The sequence below is a fragment of the Molothrus ater genome, chromosome 27 (assembly GCF_012460135.2).
Source record: "Molothrus ater isolate BHLD 08-10-18 breed brown headed cowbird chromosome 27, BPBGC_Mater_1.1, whole genome shotgun sequence".
In the NCBI taxonomy this organism is placed as follows: Eukaryota; Metazoa; Chordata; class Aves; order Passeriformes; family Icteridae; genus Molothrus; species Molothrus ater.
In genome coordinates, this window is record NC_050504.2 from 4,008,114 (window position 1) to 4,034,828 (window position 26,715).

At 40.1% G+C, this 26,715-nt stretch overlaps 1 protein-coding gene and 1 long non-coding RNA gene across 2 annotated transcripts; one reads left to right on the top strand and one right to left on the bottom strand.

The window, feature by feature from the left end:
• Window positions 1-3,649: 3,649 nt before the first annotated feature.
• LOC118696768 (uncharacterized) lies at window positions 3,650-9,005 on the top strand. Its single transcript, XR_004981685.2, has 2 exons — window positions 3,650-3,876; window positions 8,338-9,005. It is a non-coding gene; the product is annotated as an uncharacterized LOC118696768 (long non-coding RNA).
• Window positions 6,909-26,694, bottom strand: BRCA1 (BRCA1 DNA repair associated). The gene is given in 23 exon segments (XM_036399086.1): window positions 6,909-7,928; window positions 8,892-8,952; window positions 9,338-9,411; window positions 11,523-11,577; window positions 11,975-12,058; window positions 12,760-12,800; window positions 13,257-13,334; window positions 14,382-14,469; window positions 14,696-15,021; window positions 15,446-15,600; window positions 15,776-15,954; window positions 17,682-17,767; window positions 18,449-21,256; window positions 21,259-21,729; window positions 22,187-22,314; window positions 22,778-22,823; window positions 23,692-23,746; window positions 23,749-23,796; window positions 24,523-24,668; window positions 25,036-25,124; window positions 25,658-25,738; window positions 26,094-26,147; window positions 26,606-26,694. Coding segments are annotated over 23 exon segments (5,337 nt in total). The 5' UTR covers window positions 26,686-26,694; the 3' UTR covers window positions 6,909-7,824.
• Window positions 26,695-26,715: the final 21 nt, after the last annotated feature.

Genomic DNA, 26,715 nt, shown 5'->3' on the forward strand with positions numbered 1-26,715 from the left:
TGTTGATGGAGTGACAAAATTATCCTTTGTCTCCTTCAAAAGGAAAAAAGCCCAGAAGTTTCTCTCCTTAATTGGGTAAAAAGACACGAGGCTTCACCTCGCAGGACCTGGGGGACTTCACCTCAAATTTAAGGATAGCTAATTAGACAGAAGCCAAAAAGTCCCACCTGAGCAATTCACTAGAAAAAGAAGAGAACAAAGGAACCAATGGCTTTTGTGAGGTGTTTTACCAGGAGCGAGAACCTCTTGCACTTGCTTCGGTTTTTATCTGTAAAGAGTTTGTTATTTTGCCTTTTATTAAAACTTTTTTATTTCCAACACTACCACAGAAGCCATCCTGCTGATTTTATGCCTTCTAAAGTAGCTGAGCTATCCTGGGTGTGAAATAGATCTCCAAGAGCTTATGAGACGTGGCTTGAAGAGATCCCTGTTTCAGGCAGCCCCTTTGGTCTGGGTCACAGCAGAAATTGTTCTGCTCCCAAGGGTGGTGACCTGTGAGTCCTCTTGCAGGACTCTGTGCAGCCCTGTGTGAAAAATGCCAATCACTCGTTTTTAAAATTTATAAAATGGTTATAAAAATAGCAATATAATTAGAGTAATAAAAATTTTGGACAATTTTGATTAGGACAATATGAAACAATAGAAACAAAGAGTTATTGACAGTCCGGGTACCTTTTCTGGGCAAAATAAGCCCAAAAAAGGACCCACGTTAACAGAGGATTGACCCTTAAAAAGCAACAGCCTGTTGCATATTCATACACCTCATACATGGTGCATAAATTCCATTCAAACACTGGATTCTGTCTGGGCAGTGTCAGCTTCTTCCTCTGAATCCTGACAGCTCTTCAGGGCTGAGCAAGGCAGGAAGAAGTTCGTTTCTTCTGATAATGGAGCAATGAATTCTCTTTGTCTGAAAGATTCAGGTGTCCTGTGGCTGCTATCTCAGTGCGAGTCCTTTCTTTAAAAAGTATCTTCCATAGCATAGTTTCTATTTTAACATTATGTTACAACCTAAAACTATACTTAACACACTACTTAAGAAAATTAATACAGCATCACTTTCTGACATAGCACATATAATATTCACTTTAATATTTGCGAAAAGCCAATCATAAAATACGCATTTTTCCCACCTGGCAGGGCAGCAGGGGCTGAGGGTGAGGGCAGCAGCCTGAGCAGCAGCAGCAGCAGGGAGGGAGGGAGGGAATGCCCTGGGAAAGGCAGGGCTGGGTGATGCCAGCCCCCAGCAGGGCTCGGGGAAGGGCTCCAAGGCCGCAGCACTGGGTCACCAACCCCTCAGTGGCCCTTTCAGCAGGTTGCTAATGAGAGATGATCACTGTCATTGCCACGGATGGAAATGAAGGGCTGGCACCATCTTCAGAATGATTTATTGCTCAGACAAACATCGGTCTCAGGGGCTGTGAGATTTCGGAGGAGCAAGAATTCAGCCTCAGCCCAAAGTAGTCACGAGTTCTCTGTGCCAAGGCAATACAGAACTTTCTAACCCAATAGACAGTTACAGCAGGATTTATTTTGCTTTTCTAACCTATCACCTTCACTCACTTCTGCTGCACTGCAGATCCTTTTATCCAATCAACCTCTAACTCACCTGCACACATTGGCTTCTATTAGAACTTCTAAACTCAGCTTATTTTATACAACCACACCCTTTTTATTTTATATAACCCTTCACCATCCTCTCAGTCCAGTTTCTCACTTACTTAAGGCGTATCCTCACCTACAACTATAGAAAAATAAGTTTAGGATTTTTCTGCTTAATATCTGTGTATTGTATTTTTACAATCAATCGATCTGAGCTTCTTCCAAGGCTGCAGATCAAATCCCTCAGTGTCTGTGGAGGTTTCTGTTTTTCTGATTCCCACAAATCACTATATGTGAGATGGTAAGGAAAAAAAACCCCTTATGACTCCAACTTGGGCTTTAAGTGTTAATTAATGGACACCTTCCAAGCCAGGATAACAGTACAGTGACAATTCCCTGTTAGCAATCCCATCTGTACTAACTGATCTGGTGTTTAATGTAATAGCTTTGACCATAATGAGCTTAAATTATTGAAAAGAAATCTATAAAGCCTTTATTAATAATTAACAATGTCTTCCTGGTGTGTTATTTTAATAAAGCTCCATGACCTGTAAGATTAACAAGCAGGGGACCCAAGGGAAAAGGAAGGAGAATGGGTGATCAAATGGAAAGGAATTAAAAGCAGCTAAGAGTTAATTTCTTCCGCAACTGCAGCAACAGGAGTTAGAACTGAATGTTTGAGAAATATAAATATAAATATAAATATAAATATAAATATAAATATAAATATATAAATATAAATATAAATATAAATATAAATATAAATATAAATATAAATATAAATATAAATATAAATATAAATATAAATTCACACACACACTGATAGTTACATAACCAGATCTAAGTCATCCCCCTGACTTCACCCATGTAGTTCTTTACTGCAGATCTGAAAATTTCAGGCATGCTACCCCTCCAGTATTAGAATGCATCTTTCCTCAGTGTATTTTGTAATGTTTATATCCACTCCCAGACTGTTTAGACTTCTACCCTTCCAGGAATGAAATGAGATCACTTGCTGCAAAACCATCAGCCTCACAATTTTTGCTCTGATTTGACCTTGCAGTTTTCAAACTCTATTATTTAATTACTATATAATTATTTTTTAATAATGGCAGGTGCCCTGTACCTCAGAATTCATGCATTAAATCACAGAATCTCAGGGTTGGGTGACATCACTGAGCCTGTGAGCCTTGGAAAACCAAATGTTGCTGGTCTGGACTCCACTGCAGCCACTGTGGTGAGTTCTTAGTGGTGAAAAGTCTTTCCAGCAGAGCCCAAATCCATCACCAGGACCCCAGGGTCTCCCCCTCTCAGAGTGATACCTGTGACTTTGATGATGACCCGTGGAAAAAATTACCAACCTTATATGAGGATCTGCAAGCCACGAAAGTCTAAGTAGAATAATAATTAGTTTGTCACAGGGTGAAAAATAGATTTTTTGGGTTTTTAGAATGGGGGTTCAGGAGGCAAGATGGAGGAATCTGGGCATGGCCGGTCTTTCTCCTTCTTCTTGGCCTCCATCTTCTGCTGTGATGTTGGCACTTTTGGATTGTTTTGAGTAGAAGATCACTGTCTAACATAGGTGATAGGTATTGGGAAGTGATGGTAAATAATGTACACGGAGTTTTTAGCATAAAAAGATAACACCAGTGTGCCTCTGTCTGACCTGCTGAACGGACCTCGGCAGGCCAGAGAAAGATAAGAAACAATAAACAATCTCGAGAATGAGAATAGAAGATTCTGACTCCTTCTTTGACTGCCGGGCTGGGAAAAGAGAATTTCTACCACATCTGGGGGTCACAGTGAGCAGCAGAGATCCTGAGGGCAGAGCTGCTGCCAAGATCCTTTTCAAGCCCTTCCCAGGCAGGGTTTGACCAAGGGCAGCTGCTCCAAGGGGAATGCAGTGATTCAGGGCAGATATTTATACCCCTGCAGGGCTGCTGGGTCAGCCCTTTCCCATGAGCTCTCCATTCCTTTCTTCATCCTGCCCTATTCATCAGGAACTTTCCTGGGAGGTGTGTGGAGGGTTTCCCTCCCTGCTTGCACTCTCACATCTTTCTCATTCCTGGCTTGAAAGGCTTTGATTTACTGAGGTTCTATTTCGGCTTAAGAAATCCCTTGCAGCAAAATCATCGGTGCTGGTGAGAGAAACACCTCAAACCAGCTCAGGATCAGACAAACACAGATCAAAATTTATACTTTAGAGGAAGAGGAGGAATACTCCCCAGGAGCCAAGTGCTGACAGGCTGTGATCATGGCTGGAACCAGGTGTGGGTGAGGAAAACATCAAATAATTCTCTGTAATCTGTGTCTCACCTGTGATTGTGGTTATTTGTCAAGGCAGAGCCTTTCCTTGGGCTGGGGACTGTGACAGAATTTCAGAGGCTGATGGTGGAAAAGCTGCGTTCATTCCTTGGGGAGCTGAGTTTTTATAGCTCATGCTGATCCCATTGGCCATTAGGATGCCCTTTTTCCTTGCCAGACTTTCTCTCTAGATTAGCAAATGAAGAAAACCTATTTTCCCTTGTCCCAGGGAGAAAACTCAGTGCCATTCCCCATAAGGGGTGCAGGCTGTTCTGTGCATCCTGTCCCCATTCCTTGAGAACAGCCAAGCACAGAACTATTAATTTCATTTATCAATTTATGTTTTTATTATATAAGTACTTTCAAAATTTTATTTTTATAATTAATATTTTATTTATTAATTTATTACTTTTTATGTTATTTTTTTAACTTTTAAATTATAAATTAACATTTCTATGTGGTCAATGAATTTCAGAACAGCCAAGCACAGAAATATTAATTTTATTTATAAATTAATTTATTTTTATTTTACAATTAATTTAAAATTTTTGTTTTTATAATTACTATTTATTAATTTATTATTTTTATTTATTTTAATTGTGTTTTACTTTTAAATTCTAAATTAAAGTTTCTATGTGGTCAGTGAATTTGAGAGGAGCCAAGCACAGAAATATTAATTTTATTTATTTTTATTTTATAATTAATTTTAAAGTTTTATTTTTATAATTAATATTTATTAATTTATTGGGGTTTTTTTAACTTTTAAATTATAAATTAAAGTTTTTCTGTGGTCAGTGAATTTAAGAGAGATCTGAGTAGTGAGCCTTGCAGCTAACATTTCTCTTGAGAGTTGCAGAGAAGGGGGAAAGGAGAGTGAATTTCCTGCCAAGCCACCAGCAGTGCATCTGTGCCAGTGTGTGCTGCCCATACCAATGCCAGCCCTGCTGGCAGAGCTGCACAGGGCTGGGGGAGCAGCTCATTAATTTGCTGATCACCCTGCAGCTCTCTGCAAAGCCCTGACCCTTTCTGCGTCCTGCTCTGACTGCAGCACCCAGAGTGCAGAATCGTCCTTTCCCTGCTCCCACAGCAGCTGAAATGATGGAAAGGAGGAGCTGAGGGTGGGGAAAGCACACCTGGGTAAAGACAGACCTGGGTACAGACAGGGCATTCCTTTACCTCTCCTCAATTTTAGAGGATTACAACAAATAATTGTTTGTTATAATAATGATTGCTGTGTTTCTGCTCTCAGCCAGGGATCACTGCTGCAGGGGAGGGGTCACCCCAGAGCTGCACTGGTGTCACCCCAGAGCCCAGCAGGACCCAGGTGGCCAAGGAGCTCCAGGCCCAGCCCTGCTGAGTGCCCTGGGTGAGATTTCCTTGGGAAGGAGCCCAGGCTGAGCTGCAGAGGGCTGGGGCTGCTCTGCTGCTCTCAGCAGCCCCTGCCCAGGAGCACAAGCACAGGCAGCAGGAACCACGCGTCAGGCTCAGTCACAATTTCACTCCACCACCCTGCGCTTGTTCACGACCTTGATATCAACCAGCACAGTCAAAAAGGAGGAGGAAATTTTATCGGGGTCTTGCACATGGCTGTCTTTCCTAAGGATGTCCTCTGTGCCCCCCTTCCCACCTTTCTGTGGGGATAAATCAAGGGCCAAGGCTCTGTTCATGCAACACAGGCAAGAGCAGGGAGGAGGCTCTGCTCATGGAGCCTCTCCAGGCCAGGGCCTGGCACAAAGTCATCTGCTAGGAAAAAACCCCATCTTTAATTACCTGCATTAATATTCAGGTCCTGAAGTGCTCACCATTTGTATTTATTGGCTCAGAGAAATGAAAGAAGCTTTGCAGAGCATGGCTGCTGACACCCCGTTCCCCTGAGGCCTTTGCTGAGGGAAGCATTTGCCATTTTGCATACATACATTCATTTTAATTGATTACAATGGGTTGATTGATTCAATGCAATGAGGTGATTCCTTGACAGCTGCAGAAATCAGCCAGGGTCAGAGTAAACACATGGAAAAGACAGGTGGTTCACTCTCAGTTTGTTTTCACCTTACATCAGGGGTTCTTTGTCACTTCTTACATTGGGGGTTTGAGCACCTGCTTGGAACAGGGCACTGATGTGACAGAGGAAAGAATTTTGTGGCAGAGGCCACTGAAAACCAAAGCAAGGCCATTGCCAGGTGCCCCAGTGTCTCCTCTGAGGCTTCTCAGACCCACAGAGAACTCAGAACTTTGTGACTGGAGAGGTGCAGATGGGCTCCAGGACAGGCCTCAGCAGCTTCCCTGGCCTCCTCTGGAAGCATTCCTTGGCTTCAGCTGCTTGGAAATCATTTCTCTTCATTCAAATCTTAGACCAGGTGGAGATCACTAGGAAAGTTCACAGATAATGCTTTATAGAAAGAGTTTCCACAGATTTAATCACCTCCAAGGAGGAACAGCAGCACCGTGGGTGTCATTCCTGTAGACAATCATCCTGACCTGATAGAGAGAATCTTTGCATCAACATCTGGGGACAATTTCACAATTTCACAAAGCAAAACAGTTGTGCTTGGCCTTTTCCTCACATCCACCAGGCAGTGAGTGTTCGGTCCTTGCCTCCAGCTGTCCTTTGAAATGTAGATTATCAAATAGCCACTGCCAGCATGGGCTGCAGAGATAAGAGCAGCAGGCTGGAGGTGAGGCTGTGCTGAGCAGCCTGGGGGCTCTGCAATTGTCACACAGGAGGCAACAGCAGCTCAGCAAATGCTTTCAGCTCTCACACTGCCAGCAGCAATGCCTGATCAGCCTACCTGCACCTGGCAGCTGCAGGAGACTTGATAACACTTCCACTCCTCAGGTTGATACAACTGCAGTTCTGACTGCATCTCTGAAATTCTCATTTACATTTTTACCTTCTCCATTTCCTTCCCCATTTCAGGAGGTTGGACTAAGGTGGTTTTTTCACACATGCCTCAATGCAGACTGAGGGACTGGTTCACATAAAAGCTAAACAAGTAGGTAAATATTTGCCAAAATAATTTTATTCTGTGCATTCAAATATTTATAAACATACTTTCTGTAACTTTCCAAGACAGCAGCATCTTATCACAAAACAATTTTATGAACTTAGCTACATTTTTTTTGCTTTTTAAACAAGCAGTTCTGCTCCCAAAGTACAAAATTAGATATGAAATTGAATTGCTTGGCAACAGAAACAAGCAAGATATTTTCTTTCATAAAAAGCCAATTTCTTTGCAGCCTCATTTTGCAAGCAGGGACTATTAGAAGCAGATATTTTTGGGCTTATCATGGGTCACCAGGATACTAAGATGCATCTATTCATTATCCTTTCACAGTGCCACATACACTTAGAAATCAGCCTGACAGCACTGGTACTAAATTTTAAGCCTTTTAAACCTGGTTTTAAGCCTTCCTTTCTGTTTGGATTCAATCCTTGCATTTCTGGGGACCATACCTGTGTTTCTGGTTAGGTTTCTGGCACTGTGATGCACACAGGAAAGCTGTTTGTAGAGTTTTCAACACAACCATAATCAATCAGTGGCCAAGGCTGGTGCATTATTAATCACAAAATAGCATCCAGGGTTTGTAATTAAGCAGAATGAAAATACAGAGGTTATTCCAAAGTGCAGCTATGTTTCAATTCAAACCCCAAGCCCAATATTCCTTTTTGAGGAATGTCCCCAGGGAAATGACTGTCCCCAAGTATTTAAACAGGAACTGGCTGCAGTGGCAAACAACACATCACCATTTCTCTGAGGAGGCCATACACTACATTCTCTAACTTCTAAAATTTGTTTAACATTTATAATCTCACAGTCCTTTCAGCTAATCTAAAGCTTTAAAGAACAGTGGGTAATTCCACCTTCTGGAGGGCAACATTTCAGTAGTTTTATGATTATTAAGAGCTGCTGTTCACCCTCAGGACATGAGGTAAGCACTGAGCTCCTGGCACTGGTAGCAAGCCACGCTGTCCAGGACCCACTCCCGAGTTACCAGGGCAACGTTGCTCTGCTGCTGGATTGCTGCAAGACAAAGACAGAGAAATAAATGATGCAGCTGTTATCCAGAGCTCCAAACAAGCTGAAGGTGAGGCCACTGATGTCTTTCAGAACAAGCTGTTTGCTTTTTAAAAGGCTTGCTAAAAAAGCAGAGATGTGGCAGTGCCTTTCAAGGCAGGTAATGCTGGGCTCCAAGAGCAGAGCTGGCCAAGCAGGAAGCAGTGAACAGCACAGCATAAACACTAAAATTAAAGAATGCACTTGTTATCTTTTCATTTGGGATCTCAGTGACAGAGCTTTGGCTCCTGTCTGCCCAGACACACTGAGTGTGTGACAAGCAATGAGTCTCATTAAGAGAAGCAACAGAAAATTACTGAAGTGTTTTCAGACTGTTCTTCCTCATTCCTCATTTTTATTTTCTCTTTTTTTCCAGTGCCATGGAAACAGCTGGGTTTTTTACACCATCATCCTGCTCCACTGTTTTGTTGGACTTCAGTGTAGCCCAACTAGCTCCCACTCCTTCCAGAACCCCCCTTGCACCTTCAAAGCCTCATGGCTTCTCCTGAGCATTTTGCTTAAAAGAAAAAAAATGCAAAACTACATCTGTTAAGGCTTTTTAACATGACCTTTTCAGACCAAGGGAATCTTGTTCCATCTGAGGCTGTCTCCTAGATCTTACTGGTCCTCTAAGGACACCCTTTCCCACCTTTTCAAATCTATTAAATCAGAAAAGTTTCTGTAAAGCTGATGATACAGAGGACAACTGAGGCAATAGATTTCATCTGCCAGAGCAGCTCTTCAAACTATTGCTGGTTCTTGAAACAATAGACTTTGTCTTCTAAGAAAATCTAGAAGGACATACTTCCATCTCCATGCAGCAGAATTTTGATTTTTCTACAACCCTCTGATATTTAGCTACTAAAAGGACAGGTGTGATAAAGACACTTGATGTGTACTAGAAAGCAGCTCAGAAAAATGTTGCTTTACCTCCATAATCCGTGTTTTCCTTCCAAGCATCTGGCTGCACAACCACAACTGCAGTAGAATTCTAGGATTTAAAGATCAAGAATAAAAATGCTGTTGTTGTCTGTTCTTATATAATTCTCATATCTATTTACAGAGAGCAATAACTGGGCTAATTTCAGAGAGGAATTTCAGTAGAGGGAGAAAGACATTAGTTCCTAAGATCCTTCTGTGATTTCTCTCCAGGAATTCTGTGACTACACTCAGTCACTAAAAGGCTTTTGGAGCTGAGAAGGGAAGGCTCAGTGCTAATTTCAAGACAAATTAGTGATGTGGCCAACAGCAATCAATGTCTCCACTCCAAGGGAGTCTCCCAGTGAGGGCTGGCCAGGCCTGGAGCCAGGGGGCACTGCCAGGCTGTGCTGGCAGCTCTGGCAACTGTGGGAGGGTAAAAACTCCTCAGCACTTACAGCTGTGGCTGTGAACAGGTCAGGCTGCTTCACCACAGAGGCACCACAGAGCTCCACCATCCACTCCAGATGCTCTGAAGAAATCAGATGAAATCAGTTCAGTCACTGTGGAATTTGCAGACAACCCCGACGAGGGGAGAGATGAGAATCTGACTCCATGTTCTTAGAAGGCTGATTATTCTATTATATTCTATATCATATTATATTCTATATTAAATCATATATTATATAACATATTATACTATATTACACTATACTATATTACACTATACTATATTACACTATACTATATTACACTATACTATATTACACTATACTATACTATATTATATTACACTATACTATATTATATTACACTATACTATACTATATTATATTATACTATACTATATTATACTATACTATATTATACTATATTATATTATACTATACTATATTATACTATACTATATTATACTATACTATATTATACTATACTATATTATACTATACTATATTATACTATATTATATTATACTATACTATATTATACTATACTATATTATACTATACTATACTATATTATACTATACTATATTATACTATACTATATTATACTATACTATACTATATTATATTATACTATATTATATTACACTATACTATATTATATTACACTATACTATATTATATTATACTATATTACACTATACTATATTATACTATACTATACTATATTATAATTATACTATACTATATTATACTATACTATATTATATTATACTATATTATACTATACTATATTATACTATACTATACTATACTATACTATACTATACTATACTATACTATACTATATTATATTATACTATACTATACTAAAGAATAGAGAAAGGATACAGACAGAAGGCTACAAAGAATGATAATGAAAACTCCTGACTCCTTCCAGAGTCCCAACACAGCCTGACAGTGATTGGTCATTAAATAAAAACAATTCCCATGAAACCAATCAAACAATCTCCAAACCACATTCCACACAGCAAAACACAGGAGAAGAAAGCCTGGTGAAGGGATTTTTCAGAAAATGTGACAGTGCCAAGTCACTTCAGTGTTTTCTATCACATTGAAGCTGACACTATTCCCTAAGTGTTTGTTCCAATTCACAAACCACCATCATTTGAAGAAGATGTGAGTAGAAAAAAACCAAAATCTTTTCACTTCCAAACCTGCTAGGGAACATCAACTCCCCCCTCCCTCACCCCCCAGACAGCTCTGCACAAAACCAAACCCTGAAAAAGTCACAATTTATTTCCTCTTCTCATAAGGATGCAAGAGGTGAAATGGAAATTAAAAATGACAAGTCTGAACTGTGATTATCTCTCATTAACAAAAGTAGCCAAAGTACTTAATTTGCACCAATTTGTTGAATTGGTAGTGAAGAAGATGAAGTCTCTCAAGTATAAGAGCCAAAATTGAGGATCACTGCAGCAGGTGAAAGCACTGCATCCTTTGCAGCAATTACTGTAAATGTCAAGAAATGTGAGTATATTGCACCCAGTCAGAAATAAAGTTATATTGGATAAATCAGAAAGTATCTGCTGAGTAAGCCATAAAAAATGGGAAGCCAAGTACAAATATTTGAAGTAGAAAAATAATTAATTTTTCAAAAACTTGTAACATAGTTGATTAAATTTTAAAAATAAAAAAATGAAGCTATGCTGAACAGCTTTTTCTTTATATATTAACTTCTAGCTTTGTTAAATTTAATTTCTACCACTTGCTCCTATAGACAGGAGGCTGCAATAAGGATGTGTCAACTGCTAGGAAAAGGATACTTAGGAACTGTTTACTAAGGCAGAAGAAAAAATGCTCCAATATGAGAGATCAAGAGCATCAGTAGCAATTAGCAGACAGCATGACATTAATGCCTTTCCTAGATAATTTATCCAGAGATGAACGAGATAAAAGGCCTAGTTTGAAATGTAGCAGAATTGCCAGGGGGTTGTCTGAGGACATCCACATAGAAGAGAACATTTCCACTCCATTTGGAGCTAGAACTGGATGAAATTATTTACCTACACCTTACCCCACATAGGAAAAGAGGTAAAAAATTATCCAAGAAGAGGTCAAATGCACAATTCTGGGGAACGCATGCACAGTGTCCCTCCAAGTATTTTTTATGTTAAGCATCCATCCAATGACACACCTGTAGTCATGTCAGTGAAGGGCCCACAGCAACAGATCTCAAAGCCTTTAAAGATCTGAAAAGCAAAGAGCATGTCAGAGTTATAGGGGCTTTTTAAAGAACAATGCTTTATATGCTGGGATTTTTTTATTTGCTGTTTTCATTGCAAATATCATTGCACTATCAAGCTATGACTATTTCACAAAGCATATCCAAAGCTTTTTGTAACCTACAAACCAAAAGAATTTAAGAATAAAACTAAAAGAATATTAAAGACCACTAACCTTCTGTTACAACAAGACAGCATTCACTCCAAGCTTACAGAATATCTGCTCTGCTGCTGACAGAGCTCACCCTTCATGGATAAAAATGATTCATTTGTACAACTCTGTGTACAGAGAGACTGGGAGAAGCTCCAGAAGCTCAGCCAGCACAGAGCAGGACAGAATTTGCATCCCTGATGTGCTTTGTACCTTTTCAGTCAGGGCCTGTCTGGCCCTCCTGGGCCCCTGATGGTTTCTCCCATTGATTACATCTCCTCTGACTTCAAAGTGCTCCTGGAACACAAGCAAAGCAGGGAATCACAAGTGAAGAGACTGAGAACACTTTCCTGTCAGAGTTCTGCTTCAAAGCAGGAAAGTGTCAGATTTCAGAACTGAAAATCTATGAATGTATTCAGAAGATGAATTAAAAGGCTTTGCAAGAGAAATTCTGGAGTATGAAACCCCTGCAGCATCAGGCAATTTTTAAATAAACAGATTTTACTCAAACTGTATGGTAATCTAGCAAACTAAATAAAAGAAGCAGCACACTCCAAGACTGGGTCTATCAGTAAAGTCTCATTTGCTAGAAATTATCTGTATATAGCATTATTTCCTTAAGCAAAGATTAGATCTTTTGCTCTATGCTATAACCTATTAATATCAGTAGGAACACTTATAAAAAATAATGTCTATAACCTGTTAAAAAGTAATAGGGACTCATTAAGTCTCACACAGTGAATGCACAGGGCCTAAAGATGGATTTGGTAAAACCAGAACCCCAGGTTTCAGAGCTAAATTCCATATTAAATGTTAGGACAGTATCTGTCTGTGCAATAGAAATAAACTCATAAGTCCAGAACCCCAGGTTTCAGAGCTAAAATTTCATATTAAATGTTTAGACAGTATCTGTCCATACAACACAAATAAATTCCTAAGTCCATCATGTAACAGCATTTCTTAACCATTTGACATTTCACTCAAGATAAAAGACCTACCTCATCCAGTATTCTTCCTGCTTTAAAAGACTGAATTATCCCTAAATAAAAAGATCAGAAGAAAAGTAATTTTATCCAGGAAAATGGTTCTTCCAGTATTCTGACTTCATTGCTACATTAAATTGAAGGTATTTGTACTAAAGGAATACAGTATAACACAAAATATTTTAAAAAAATTTTTACCATTTAGAAATAATACTAATTTTACACTAATTGATGCCATGAATCACAAAGATTTAAATTAGGAGGGACAAAAGGCTTTTGCCACAGTGGGGAGCAGAAACAGTAAGAGTAAGTCATTGACAAGAGTAAGAAGCTTGATATTGCTGCTTGTGTTTCTTAATTTCAATTTCTTTTGAAGTATTTAGAAGAAACACTGCAAAACATCAGATGGCAAGGCATGAAGAGATCCTTTTTCATTACTGCAACAAGTGAGGACTGCATTCCTGGCAGAAGGGAGGCAAAGACCACTGACCTGCAGAAGCAGTGATACCTACACTGATAACCAAGCACCCATTTCCCTCCTGCAATGCCCAGGAAATACTTCAGGGTCCGTTCACACACCAGCTCCTCATCTGCAGGCCAAACAACAGTAAAACCCCTTTTAGTTTTGCCAAACAACAGTAAAACCCCTTTTAGTTTTGCCACACAACAGTAAAACCCCTTTGAGTTTTGCCAAACAACAATAAAACCCCTTTTAGTTTTGCCAAACAACAGTAAAACCCCTTTTAGTTTTGCCAAACAACAGCAAAACCTCTTTTAGTTTTGCCCAACAACAGTAAAACCCCTTCTAGTTTTGCCAAACAACAGCAAAACCCCTTCTAGTTTTGCCACACAACAGTAAAACCCCTTTTAGTTTTGCCAAAGAACAGTAAAACCCCTTCTAGTTTTGCCAAAGAACAGTAAAACCCCTTTTAGTTTTGCCAAACAACAGTAAAACCCCTTCTAGTTTTGCCAAACAACAGTAAAACCCCTTCTAGTTTTGCCAAACAACAGTAAAACCCCTTCTAGTTTTGCCCAACAACAGCAAAACCTCTTTTAGTTTTGCCAAACAACAGTAAAACCCCTTCTAGTTTTGCCATTAGCAAAAAACCACAGCTCAGGGTAGCAAAGAATGTTTGCTTTTACATGCAGAGAAGTGCAGCAGTAAAATCTCACAACTATACAAAGGTTCAAAAATCCACTATGATGATGTTATTAAACTGAAGGAAATGAGCAGAAATTCATCACATGGACCAATTGTGAGCCCTTTGAAAAATGATTCAATAAAAAAGCATGACTTCTTTGGGAACTATCTTTGTTTCTTTTTGCTTGGTTCTGAACTACTTCACACTAGTGTGCTGTCAACACCTGAACATCAGGAGCAAACAGCTGAAGAAACAAATAGCAAACAACATTAACTTTGAATTACACAGGGGAAAACGGGCCCTCACACTGATTCTCTGCAATAGAATGAGAAAACTCACAAGCTTGAACAAAAAACTTGCAGTAGAGAAAACAATCAATTCCTTTTCCTTAAACTTATTCAATTTATTGCTGACCTGTCTGCTTGGTGTTTACACTGAAGGTAAAATTCTATCAGGTCTGTCAGTAGAGGGTTTGGTCCCCAGCTCCCCACAAACCTGTTTTCATGATGACATGGGTTGTTCCTTCAGTAATGTGATTAGATAAAGTGCTCTGAGTTTTTTTCACAAACTTCTGGACCACCAACTGAAAAGGAGTTCAGAAAATAATAGTTAGGAACAGTTTTAACCCCCCCCCTTAACAGCCCCAGTTTTTTGGAGCATAATTTAATAGGATAGTTACTTTAAAGTAACAGCTTTCTGCAATTCCTGCAAGATCACTTTTATTACACTTAGAGATCTCTCTATTGAGGATTTCAGTGGTAATCAGGAATTATTAACTAAATAATCTCCAAATTCTGAAATCTACTTACATGCTCACTGTGGTTTAGACCTGAGACCACAATTGACATTTCTTTCCTCTTGGTCCCCACTGGATTTGCAGCATTTTCTCTGCCAGTTGCATTGTGCAGAACAGGTACAGGAGAACATTCACTTTTTTTCAATTTGTGTCCTGGGCCAGAGCTTTTCCCAGTGCTCTGAGCCACTGCAGGCCCAGCTGTGGCTTCTGCAGTGTGAGGGGTTAAAGGCCTTACAGAGGAGGAAGAATTCTCTGGACTCTGGGTCACATTTCCAAAAAGATCTGATGAGACAGATGCACTGCTTTGCGTGGTCCCAGAGTTCTGCTCCTCTGCATTTTCTGAAGGAAACAAGAAATTATTCCTTGAGAAAACTGCATTTTTCTTGTAGCCATGGCAGAAGGTTTAAATTCTGCAGTTACTTCCTCTCCTTTTGTGTTTCTTACCCCATCTTTGCCTCCAACATTACTTTTTCCTGACCTATAGCCAAGACACTAAAATACCTGGTGAACTTTGTGTCTGAATTTAGAAGTGAGACAGAAAAACTCTTATTACTGTCAAAAAGCTCTCACACCCCATTTGATGAGCAGCCACACAGCTGGGCTACCAAAGTAGCAACACCTTTCTAAAATGACCATAAAATGACCAGGAATATATAAATTAAAATACAGGAAAAAGTTGTATCTTGCCAAGATATAAAAACATGAAAAGGACAGGAGCAAACCACCAGAAATCAGAATGCACTGGGTTTCTCTCCAATGTTACCTGCTCCAAGCTGACACTGCCTGTGCTCCTGCTCAGGTTTTGTCTTTTCAGAGGGAGTTTTGTTCTGTGGAGCCCAGGCACACTCAGGGCCTTTCTCCAGATCTGATCTCTTCCTTAAAGAGGATTTAGAAGCTGAAAGCATCAGTTCTGGGGACCTTGAGAGAGAGAAATTGATTTAATTCCTTTTCACTCTTTTAAGCATCAGAAAAATGTAGCAAGAGTGAAATTATTGTAGTTTCCCAGAAGCTCAGGGATACTTAAGATTTTTTTTTTAATAAAAATTTAGAAATAAACATAAAAAAGCCCAAAACTCCAAACAAAACCACTGACTTGGCTTTTTCTTCTCTTGTTTGATCCATTTCAGATCCTTCTTCAGTACTGGAATGTGGCAGCTCCCTCTGGACAGGTAAAACTCCACAGTTCTGGCTCCCATTCTGCTTCAGCACTGCTTCAAGTGCAGCCATTTCTTGCTGAAGCTTTTTCAGGCTATTTTGCATAGCATTCTTTTGCTGCAAAGGAGCACAAGGATGCCAACATAAGCAAACTCAGCATTCATCTCTTTAACAAACACTTGAAAATTAGAAATAGCAAAACGGTTTTGAATTAAACTTTTGCCACATGTTGAAAAGGTGATTGTGGTGCTTTTGCTGGAATAAATAATTCACACATCCCATGTAAGAAGCAAAAGCACCCAAACAACCACACACTCATTTTGCCAGTCATGTTATTTCAGGTTAGATGCCTCAAGAGTTTAATCCATCAGAAAACAACATAATTCCTGCACTAATTTATTTGAAAGTAATTTTGTCCAAACTCCATTAGTAGCTCAATCCATGATGTTCATTATTAAATTTTAAATTGAGTCTTCATTTTCCACAGCTACTAAAAGCTCCAAAGATCATTTAATGGACTAAAACATTTCATAATATACTTCCTTATGCTCCTCCTCAAAAATTACATGATCAAAACCACGCCATAGGCAGCATAAGAATAGCTCAAAGGGTTTCAAAAGACCTTTTTAAAAGCCCAAACCCTTTACATGATGAAGCAATTTCCAGAGAACTGAATATTCCATCTGTAGCTCCAGCACTGGCACCGTGTGGAGCCTCTTTGTTACTGAAGCCATAAAAACTCCCAAGCCAACAGGAAAAACCATCCCCACACCCCAAACCCAAATCCCACACCCCCAGAGCCATTAATCCATCCATGAAGCTACAGGAGGAGCTGGGGTGTCCTGCCAGCTGAGCACATTCCACTGGTGCTGTAAACAGGAGAAGCACCCACAAAGCACAAAAATTCAATTCACTTTTTTTTTGGATGTACATAAAGCCCATAGGGCTGAAAATGCTGAAGAGAGAGTTGGCCTAAGATTTATCTTAAAGTCACACAGGACAAAGAGAAACCCAACAGAAAAACAAAACTCCCAAGCCCCTAACCCTCAGCTGAACTCCCAGAGCACAAATCACCCAATACAGCCCTAAAGCACAAAAATTCAATTCACTCTTTTTGGACATCCATAAAGCCCATAGGGCTGAAAATGCTGAAGAGAGAGTTGCCATAAGATTTACCTTAAAGTCACACAGGACTAAGAAAAACCCCAAAGCAAAACAAAAGAAACCCAAGCCTCAATTTGATTTCTCTACTTCTCTTTATCAGAACCCCCAGCCCAAATCCTACATCACCCAATACATAAAGTCAGGCCACTGAGAGCATTCAGGATTTTAACAGCAGACAAAAAATGCACTGCTAGACACACCTTTCATCAGACACTGCCTGCTGGGACTGGTACCTATAATACTCTAATATGGAATTATTTGATTTAATCTTTACACAAGGAAGACAAGTGTCTGCTTCTAAATATCATATTGTAATAAATCTACTTCTCATCACCAAATTCTTATATATTCTTATCATTAAAGTTTTTAAATATAGGGAGCTGACATTTCCAGCACTGGCCAAGGGTGGAGATGCATTAATTAGCATCTCCCATAATTAAGCCCTGTAACCAATAGCACATAATAAGCTGTGGCCATTGCAGTGTCAGGTCACCAGGGGAGGAAAAGTTGGACAAATAATGGCATAGAAGCAGCTCTGCAGCTCTTCATTAATTATGCTTTTGGAAGTCATTTAGTGATAAAGAATTATGATGAAAGGAATTTTCCACTGTGGTGACTTCACAGCTTGCTTATCTCCTGGAATGCAGGCTGCTCCTGCCCTCAGTGCATAACTCACTCACCTGTGTAGTGAGGATCTCACCCTGAGAGAATGCCCCACAGGAATCTTCTACAATACTGATTTCACTGTCAGATCCAGATGCTTCACCTTGAAGAAGGTAGAAAAAAAAACCCAAAACCTCCTTGGTTAAAGAAAAAAACTCCACCAAACAACAAAACAACCAACATTATCCAGAATGACTTAGCATGTGGAAGTTTTAGAGCACTAAAACATTATAACACTGAAGTGACAAGTTTTTAAAATGTTGAAATTAGAAGGACAGATTTCCTTTAAGTGAATATTTCAAAGAGCACCACGTCACACACATGACACAGTAAACAGAATTCAGTGTTTCAACAGAATTTGTTTTCAACAGGGAGGAAAGAGCCCTAAATATTTACAAAGGCCATAAAAAAGGCAAAATATTCACTACAAAATTCTACAGCAAATTTCAACAAACATTTCATCTGGGGAAAAAGCTTGGATAGGCTGGGAAATTTTGCTGACAATGGAAGCATCCCATTGCAGTAAGAGAACCAGCACTGCCCTCAAAAATGAACTCCCATCAGATAGTCAGTCTGTTTATTTGTGCTCTGAACAAAGAGCACTGGGAGAACATAATTTTCAGGAAATAAACCACTGAGGGGGTTTTTTGTTTGATTAAGACTGATAGATTCTTCTAGAAGAGTTCTGTTCTTAAATACAGAACAAAACCTCCATGCCCACACCACAACCCTTGTTGTAAGGACATTACAAACACAGCTGCAGAGAGAAAAATCCTGTTTGTACCTAGGTTTGCTCCCATGTCTGGGTCTTCTTGGCTTTCATCTTTGGTTTCCTTCAGCCCTCCACTAGGATTCTGAGAAGTTTCTTTCCTGTCACTTGCATTGCTCATTGGTTTGGACACCTGAGCTTGTGGTAAATGTTTGTTCAGTTCTTGTGCTCCATTAAGTGACTCTTCTGACATGTTGGACTGGGAAGAAAATAAGTTGACAGAGCATTCAGACTCCTGGCTTGGTGAAGCACACGCATGGCTCAGGGCAGCTTCTGGCACCTTCTGCACAACACTGCCACCATGACTGACCCCCAGAGGCTGCACACTGGGGCTCCCTGGGCACTCTGCCCCCACAGGTGCCCCTTGTTTCTCACTCTGCACAGGTGTGCTGGCTGATTTGCTGAAGATGAACGTCCCAAAGCAGGGTAACTCCTCATCCTCACAGGACTCTTCATCTGAAGATGGCAGCTTCTGCAGCCGCCTTCGAGGCCCTCGAGGTCTTGGTTTAGAATGTGCATTTCTACTCTGCAGCTCTGCACTGGCACTTTTTACAAACACTGCAGATTGCTCCTTCCTATCAATGTCACAGAAGCTGGAGCTCTCCTCAATGTCAGTGTCAGAGCACAGCAAGGCATTGGGGCTTTCAGACAAACCTGTAGGGCCACCATTTTCTCCAAGAGGTTCTTCCAGAGCCTCTGCAGCTGTGCTAACAGTTTGGGCTGCTTCTTCTTCATCCCCCTTTACACATTTTCTTTCTCTTTTGCTACTTTTTGTCCTAGTGAGTTCAGCAGGGCTTTGCTGACAAGTTGCAGAACAAAACATTGATGGGGATTGAAAATGTAGAATTGCTTCTGTGCAATCAACAACTTCAGTCTTTCCTGCCTGATTGCTATCTGAACTGAAGCTGTTTTCCTGGCCTGTGTTTAAATCATTTTGTCTGGATTCATGCTCCTCTGTGTTACTCTGATCACTCTGGCTTCCATCACTTTCAGTGGGATTCTGTCTCAGCTCACTTTCTATCCCTGTCTCATTTGACACTGGCTTTTCATTGCCCTGCTCTTCTTGCAGCAATCCCTTTTTGTGCTCAGCCTGAGCAGTCCCTGCTCTTGCTGGTGTCAGAGTCCCTTCCTCTGCAGCCTGTGAAATGTCACCCCTGTGCTCCCCTGTGCTGACAGCAAAGCAAGGCACAGGATCAACACGTGCAGACTCACAGGTCTTAAGCTTCTCTTCCTCTTCATCTTTCTCAGAACCCCTGCTCAGGTTTTGAGCAGCTGTTATCTCCTCTTGCAAGCTTTCTGGTTGTATTTGTTTGCTAGCTTTGTTTTCTACCTGAGCAGCACATGACAGATTGAAGCTTTCAGAAGGAGGATCTGCCATGGCACGAGTCTGAAAAAGGCTGAAGGAGGAGCGCTTGGAATGCCTGAATATGTTCCTCAGATATTGTGTGTCCAAGTCACTGTCTTCAGCTTCCTTAGTCAATTCCAAAACAGTTTTAGCCACTGGCAACTTGTCAGCTTTGAAATCCCCTGGAGCATGTTGTGAATCAGGCCCACATTGTGGGGGAGAAGCAGTGGCTGATTCAGTCACCTCCTCAGTCTGGGGAGAAGCAGTTTGCCCAGCAGACACTGAAGGAAGCTGCAGGAGGAGGGGGCTACCAAGTATTTTACTGTCTTGAGAACCTGTATCAGGCACAGTGGAAGCACAGTTTGAAGGCAGACATGAAGGACTGAACAGACTCTTTCCAGTTCCTGCAGTGTCAGATAAATTCTTTAGATTAACCTGCACTTCATTTGCCTGCAGATCCCCTCCCTCCAAATTAGTGACTGGCCTGTAACTCAACTCCTCCTGAGGCTCCCAGGGGTCTGTGCCCTCAGCAGAGCGAGCTGCCACGTTCCTCTGGTCTCCAGAGACAGACCTTCCATGATCACTGTTATTTCTGGCTCCCTTTACTCCTTGCCTTGTTTCTTTTGCCATTTCCTCAGAGAATAACTGAAGCCTTCTGCTGCATCTGCCTGGCTTTTGCTCAGGACCAGCTTTCCTGGGCTCTCCACTGCTTGGGTAGCTGTCAATCTGTGGCTCAGCTGCATCAGGAAAACCAGAGCCTCTGTCCACCACCAACTGCAGGGCACACATGGTTCTGCTAGAATGCCTGCATCTTTTTGCTGCAGAACTTCTCTTTTTGGTGCTTTTCTGATCACAGTTATACATTTCTGGTTCCCCATCACAGTGCTGGGTAGGGACCTTCTCAGCAGCTTTTTTCCATGTGGGCTCTCCTCCTTGCTCAGGTTCTGTCAATGGATTATTTGCTCTGTTCTGGGAGAGGTGACTCTCATTAGCAGCCACACTTTCATCACAGCTTTTCTTTTCAGCATCTCCAAGGCCCCCATTGCCACTTTGAGGGCCCCCATCTGCCTTTCCTGTATCTTTTTTCTTGATGAAATCCTCAGGTTGCAGGACACGGGCAGTTTTCCTCTTTCGTTTGAGTCTGTCTTTGCTGAAATCCTCCAGGCACTGAGCAGCAGCCACATCTCCCTTTTGTCTAGCAGGCAAAATGTCTCTCAAGGTAGAAGGGGGATTTGATTTCCTCCCTCTCTTGTATGTTCTGCCAAATATTTTGTCTTTGATGTTTTCTGCTGTTTGTTTTGACCACCTCTTTTTCCCTTCCACTGCTGCAATTCCCATGGAATCTGCCATAGGGTCAGTCCTTCCTGAAACACAGGACTCTTTATCTGACAAACCCAGATCTCCTTCACCTGAAACATCAGCTGATGCAGCAGACTCATCCCCTGAAGAACTGGAAGACAGGATCTCGTTGCTTTTGAAAACCATTCGTTGACTTTCTGAATGCTCTGCTTCAGTCTCTTTGTGGAGACTTTATTCAGGGGGGCAGAGTGAAGTGGCTCTGCCTGAGGCAGAAGTTCTTTGTCCTGGGAGGAGTCATTCTCAGGCTCATATCCCTCTACAGCTTCCACACTTTGTACATCAGTATCCATTTCCCTGCTTTTATCCAGCCTGTTCTCTGAGCCATCTTCTAAATCCGACTCTTGGTTTTCACTGACGTGCTGCCTTTGCTGTTGCTCCATTTCTTCTGTGCTCTTAGAGAGTGATGTGTCCCCATTCAGGGTGGGACTGGCACCCCCTGCTCTGTCACACTGCTCTGGGAGCAGCTCCACAGCAAGAGCATCCAAAGGAGAACTCTGGCACCCAGCCACATTCACCTGGTCAGGTTTGGCACATTCAGTGATGCTCTGAGAGCTTTTCTTGCTCAAACATTCCTCTGAGAAATCACCTTCACCTGTTAGATTTATTGGTATAATAAATTATTAACCTCTATTTTACACACACAAGCACAAGAACAAGCTTAATGGCTACTTTGTTTGAAAAAAAACCTACTCTCATTTCTCCACTAACCAGAATATTACACTGCACAAATCTCCCACTAGAGAAAGGCAGAAGGATCATATTACTAAATTTTTACATGAATTACCAGCCAGTGCTTTTTCACGTGTAATACAACTCACATAGAATAGATTAAGTCTTGTATTTTTCCTTCCTTTCTGTTCCTGTGGATACAACATCCACATTTTGTATCAGGAACAGTCTTGTATTAGCTGTAGGCATCAACAGAACTACATTATACAAGACTGGGAGCAATTTTGTACAAAAAAATCATGTGAAATAAAGATGTTAACTTGTGATCTCTTTCAGGCTTAATCACCTCTGTCACCAAAATAACAACACACCCAAGATACCTGGCAGTGTTATTTCCTTGGCACCCAGCTTGTCAGGCTGTGCATGACAAGAATTTTCATTCCCTTTCTTCTCAAGTTCTTCCAGTCTGACTTGAGAAGAAATCTGAACAGCTCCTTTGTCTTCAAACCTGCTGGGCAAGGGAATCTACTTTCATTACAGATCAAACCATACCAGACAGAATAGAAGATGATATTGTTTTTCCCTTTTTGCTCTCTGAAATAATTTCTGGAGAAGTCAAGCTGCACAACTGACACCACAAGCAGATCTCTCCAGAGCTGCAGGCCACTTCTTTAAAAGATTTTCTTATGCAATCCTGAATTTATTATTTACTTTCTAAAAAAGCACAGTGCCTGCTTTTCTATGGAAGATCTATGTCCACAACAAAACATTTAGAAATAATTTTTAAAGCATGTAATATGGCAAACTGCTGGAATTCAGCTCCCCATGCTACCCTGATGCCCTCAAAGTTGAAAATCATTTGTCTGCTTAAGAATTATATCAGTCCTATGCCAAGAAACTAGAACACAGGAAATGAGAATATTGAACTACTGTCTGTAGAAAATATGAATTCCTTTATCACCTTTACTCACCCAGTTTTGGTTGCCTGTTTAAAAAACTCTTCAGATGATTCAGAGCCTGAAAACAAATAATCTGTTACTCTGGTTGGAATGATTCAGGAGAAGATAACCAGATTCAGTGGTTTTCTGAATATCTCATACATGCCTACTCCCTTCTAGATGCTTTCAGCTTTTAGCAGATGAAACCAACTTCAACTGTGAAGTATTTTACCTAATTTTAATGATTTCCATGTAAAACTATGTACATGGCTCCAGCATCAAGCTGTGTTTAAATACAGTGACTGGTAACTAAGAGTAAATCACCTAAAAGTTACTTTCTCATTTCTAAATTTATACACAAAGCAGCTACAAGTATTTCAAATTTTGAGCTGGAAGTTAGAGAAATATATTCAAATAAATGCCTCCAGGCAGAGACAATAAGGGGAAAAGTGAAGAAACAAACTCAATTCCTTCCTTGAAGGAACAGCATAAAAAATAAGCTATGCAAGGCATTTGTCTTTTTTTACATAGCAGTCAACACCAGATAAAGTAAAATTCTGAAAAGCTAGGATAGATAGCAAAAAAATATCAATATCTCAAATAGATTTCATCCTCATCTCAAGCACTGTGACAAGGCCTAGTATCCTTCAGAAAACAGTGTAACCACCTTTAGCTGTAATTTTTTGCACATCTGTAAATTCCTTCTCTGGACTGTGGGCACCAAGGCTTAAGGGCTCTCTACAGCAGCATTATTTGCCATGATATAATTCTGTAAAAAAACTCTTTGGATTTGCCAACTTGGAACTTTCCATAATTTGTCCCTTTGCTGTAATTTTGGGTGTTAAGTAGAAATTAGTGTTGATAAAGACTTTGAACCTAATCCCCTTTGATTACTTTGCAAGCATTGTACACAGGATCAATTCGTGTGGATTTAGAACAGATCTTACCAAAGTCCACATAAGTGCCCTTTTGAGAACCAGATTTCTGGGGTTGGTTTCTTGGTTCTGACACATTTTGGCATCTGCCAGCTGAATATTCACACTAGCTTCCTGCTGCCAGGAAAACAGAGAGGAATAGTTATTTACAACAGTGGGGTATTAAAAAAAAATTCATAGCTATTTCAACTTGAACAGGGGGCTGATAGAAATACTTGGTTCATATGCATTGGTAGCTTCTATGCACAAGAGAAGGAATTTATAATATTGACAGCAGCAATGAAATAGAAACGAAATAGAAACAATAGAAACAATGCACCATGCATTTAACAGATCAAAACATAACAGCTCGACCTTACATTCTGTATTGTCCAATATTCTATTCAGCATGAAGCAGATGGAAACACAAACATGGACAGTCAGCAAATACCCCAAGCTGGGTAATGCCTTGTGAATCCTGAGACATTGTTGTGATCTTGCCCCTAAAATGGTAAAAACCCTACAAACCCCTTGCCCCTAAAAAGGTAAAAACTCTTTTCCCAAAAAGGTAAAAAGCCTCATGAAACAAGCAGGGGGAAGTTTTCAATCCTGGCTTTGGTACCAGACTGCATTATGGCAATATTATGTGTAAGTTCAGGTCGTTTTTATGCAAACATCTTTCTCAAGTAGGTGAGGAAAACAAAAATATACAGATGTCCTTGTCCAGATTACCCAGATCAAACAACAATCTGAGATCAGCCCAAAATCTCCCACTTCATTCTTTTATCCACTTTTATGCACTTATACACATTCCAAAGACATTTTTAAACAACCCACAGAAATAAAACAGGAAAAAGCAGTTACCAAGGTGAAGTTCTCTTGTCCATTTCCTTTAGCACTTTTCCTCCTGTTTCTGAAGCCCTTACTTTGGATGACAGAACTTTCTTTACACAGGGACTCAGCAGCAGTGGCTTCCGTGGATGTTTTGGGAAAGTGATGACTCTTTAAAACTAAATCATGTTATTAGGTTAGAAAAATTACACATTTTTACACTGAGTATGACTCATGATATGTTAATGAAATGGATTTTTGTAGACTCTGTGCACTTAGTGCATATACAGCTGAAAAATATTTATCCAAGAAAGGAAATTTGTTGAATTATTCTGGTCTGATTATTCTTTCTGAGCACTCTTCAAGTAACAATTAAGATCTTGGTCCTTCCAACTAATTTTCTCAACCAATTTTGGTTATATAGATAATCTAGCAAGAGCAGGATCTAATTCTAGTTATTTTAGAATGGGATACCTTTTAATAATCATGATATGTCAAAACCTCATTAAAAAAACCAAACTGGGGACATAAATTCACAACACTTACACTTCACTCCAGTGTCAAGCTCAAAAGCACGGATAGTTTCCAACAGTCCCTCAATGAGCTGCTTAAATCTGGAATTTTCTTTCAGACTTCTGAAATAACATCAGCACTTGAGTTATTTTAAGACAAATGAACAGGGTAACTATAAATATTTCTAGAATTTTGGCTGAACCAGAAAAGGAGTAAAACTTCCAAGTGGAAGATGAGACAAGAAGAAATTGTTGCCATGGAATAACAAATTCCCCCAAAGAACCATTACTCTGGGAATTGAAATGATCACAAAATATCATTTTCTCATACAGGTTTAGCAGAGAGAAATCAGTTGCAGGATTAAACACCAATCCAGCACAGACACTTGTTGAGAGAGGTGTGTTCACCTGGAAAAAGCTCACACTGAGGTAAGATACTACATTTATTCCTTTAGGAATAGGCAGCTTACTAAAGAACCCCTTCTGTAGTTCAGAAGAAAAATAAATATAAATTAATAAATATAAAATAAAAATCTATTATGGTAATAATTAAATAAACTAATATATTATGCTAATATATTTTAAGCCTATTGTTATTCTTTCTTCAGAGCTCAAACACCTCATCCTCCAGCCCCTCACAAAGATGATTTCCTCACCTCTTGGTAACTTCAGTCTTACACAGAGGACACTCCACCACACCTTTTTTCTTTTTGTTGATAAGTTTGAACATGCAGAATCTGGAAAGAAAGAAAGAACACTTGTGATGGTTGCAAGGGAAGGATATTATTGTCCCTAAAAGCGACTGCACACATTCACCACTTAGTGAATCAAGGATGCGTTCTTGTTCTGGGGTTACAGTGAGTTAACTGATCCCCTCTGATGCAGTTTCAAGTTGCAGTTCTCTCTTCTGCAGAATTGACTTTTCCTCCTCAAGTAGCTACACATGAACTTATCAAAACATAGCCTACGTACATGATTAGCACTGAAGAAACAGAATGAAAACTGGTATATATGGAATAAAAAATGATAGACCCCAAACCATTATATGGGGAAATTAAAAACTGCATTGCACTTGCAAGTTTTCAAACCTACCTGCAGAAAATGTGATCACATTTTGTTGAAACAGGCTCTTGCACCACGTCCAGGCTACAGAGAGGGAAACAAAACCAGGAGCACAGAGGTTATAGACTTCAACCAGAACCTTTGCTATTTCAGCATCTGCTCGCATTAAAGAAGTGCAAGATATTAAATGCAACATTAAAGAACTACAGACCTCATTCACCTTTCAGAGACAAGGGACAAAAGCCACTCAGCTTTACAAACAATCCTCTAATCCAATCAGATAAATTTTTCCCCTCATTGAGTATAGGACTGACACATTCAGGTTTTAACAGAAAAGCAAAATATAGGATATAAGAGCAAAATGTAAGTTTTTTCTTGCACTTTCTCATTTGAGCCTTACAAAACATCAATAGTTTTAGTTCTAAGTACAAATCTCTTTGCTTTCTGGTAAGCCATGGAATTGACAAAGCATTTTCAAAGAAATGAGAATAAAAAACACATCTCCAAAAAATTAACCATTCTGATATTATTCTCTGACATACCATATTGGGCACTCCAAGTTCTTCTGCATAGCAGAAAGCACATTTTGTACTTGTCCAATAGTAATCACTGAGAAGTCCATCCTTCACATCCAAAAACAGTCTACAGGAAA